Consider the following 1175-nt stretch of genomic DNA (forward strand, 5'->3'; position numbering starts at 1 on the left):
GATGGATGGAGGAAAGGGAGGGTGATGGATGGGTGGGTGGATGGATGGATGGGTGGATGGATGCATAGATGGATGACAGTTGATGGATGCACACATGGATGAAGGGAGGTATGGAAGGAGATGACAACAAATTCACCAAGTGCACAGGGAAAGATGAGAGGGGCTTGGGAGCCAGCAGGAGACAGGGAGAGCCCTCAGCAGCCTGGGGACAGGGATGGACTGAGAGGGGCTGAAGGTGAGGACCCCAGAGGTCCTGGCATCCCATGGGCTCCCTTGAGCACCACTTGGGGAAACTGAGGCAGGGGTGGGTGCCGCCAGTGTTCACCCCTGGTGTCTCCTGCACCCTCACAGAAGGCGGTGGGTGGGAAGAAGGACCGCTCGCTCTTCCTCTTCACGGACCTGCTGGTGTGCACCACGCTGAAGCGCAAGTCGGGCTCCCTCCGCCGCAGCTCCATGAGCCTGTGAGTGCCGCCGGGCGCGGGGGACACCCCGGCGCCCCGTGGCCGGGGGCACCCAGCCGGTTCCCTCTCCCATCGCAGCTCTCCGGGGTTATCCCACCTCCTCGGGGTGTCCCTGGTGGGCTGGGATGGTTTTAGGGCGCTGGGGACGGTGCCCGGGCGCAGGCGAGGCTCAGCCAGCCCCTGCCCCGCAGGTACACGGCAGCCAGCGTGATCGACACCGCCAGCAAGTACAAGCTGCTCTGGAAGCTGCCGCTGGAGGACGTGGACATCGTCAAAGGTCTGTCGCTGCCTGCTGTCGTCCCCACACCCCAAAACCCATTGCTCACCCCAAGCTGAGGGTGACAGGCTCAAGGGATCCCAGTGCTGGAGGTGGCACCACTCCGGATGAAAGCGTTTGGGTGCAAGGTTCCCATGTGGGGTGCTGGGGAGGAAGGGGTTAATGCCGTGTGGCCATGTCCCCACGCAGGTGCCTCGCAAGCCACCAACCGGGAGAGCATCCAGAAGAGCATCAGTCGGCTGGACGAGGACCTCAGCACGCTGGGCCAAGTCAGCAAGCTGTCGGAGACCCTCAGCTTCCCCCACCAGGTATGGGGATGGCACCACGGTGGTGGTGTCCCCCGTGAGACCCTCCAGGTTGTCCCCTGGTAGGGGTGGTAGCTGTAGTCAAAGGACCTTGGGAGGGCTGGTGGCCGTGGTCAAAGGACCTTGGGAGGG

At 63.7% G+C, this 1175-nt stretch overlaps 1 protein-coding gene across 1 annotated transcript in view; it reads left to right on the top strand.

Moving 5' to 3' along the window:
- The window catches only part of ARHGEF17 (Rho guanine nucleotide exchange factor 17), a 29968-nt gene that overhangs the window by 25604 nt on the left and 3189 nt on the right, over window positions 1-1175 (top strand). The window contains exons 8-10 of the mRNA XM_035343728.1: window positions 352-461; window positions 653-738; window positions 928-1046. Coding sequence (XP_035199619.1) covers window positions 352-461; window positions 653-738; window positions 928-1046 — 315 coding nt within the window. The remainder of the gene's footprint in view (window positions 1-351; window positions 462-652; window positions 739-927; window positions 1047-1175) is intronic.

The sequence above is a fragment of the Oxyura jamaicensis genome, chromosome 1 (genome assembly GCF_011077185.1).
Source record: "Oxyura jamaicensis isolate SHBP4307 breed ruddy duck chromosome 1, BPBGC_Ojam_1.0, whole genome shotgun sequence".
In the NCBI taxonomy this organism is placed as follows: Eukaryota; Metazoa; Chordata; class Aves; order Anseriformes; family Anatidae; genus Oxyura; species Oxyura jamaicensis.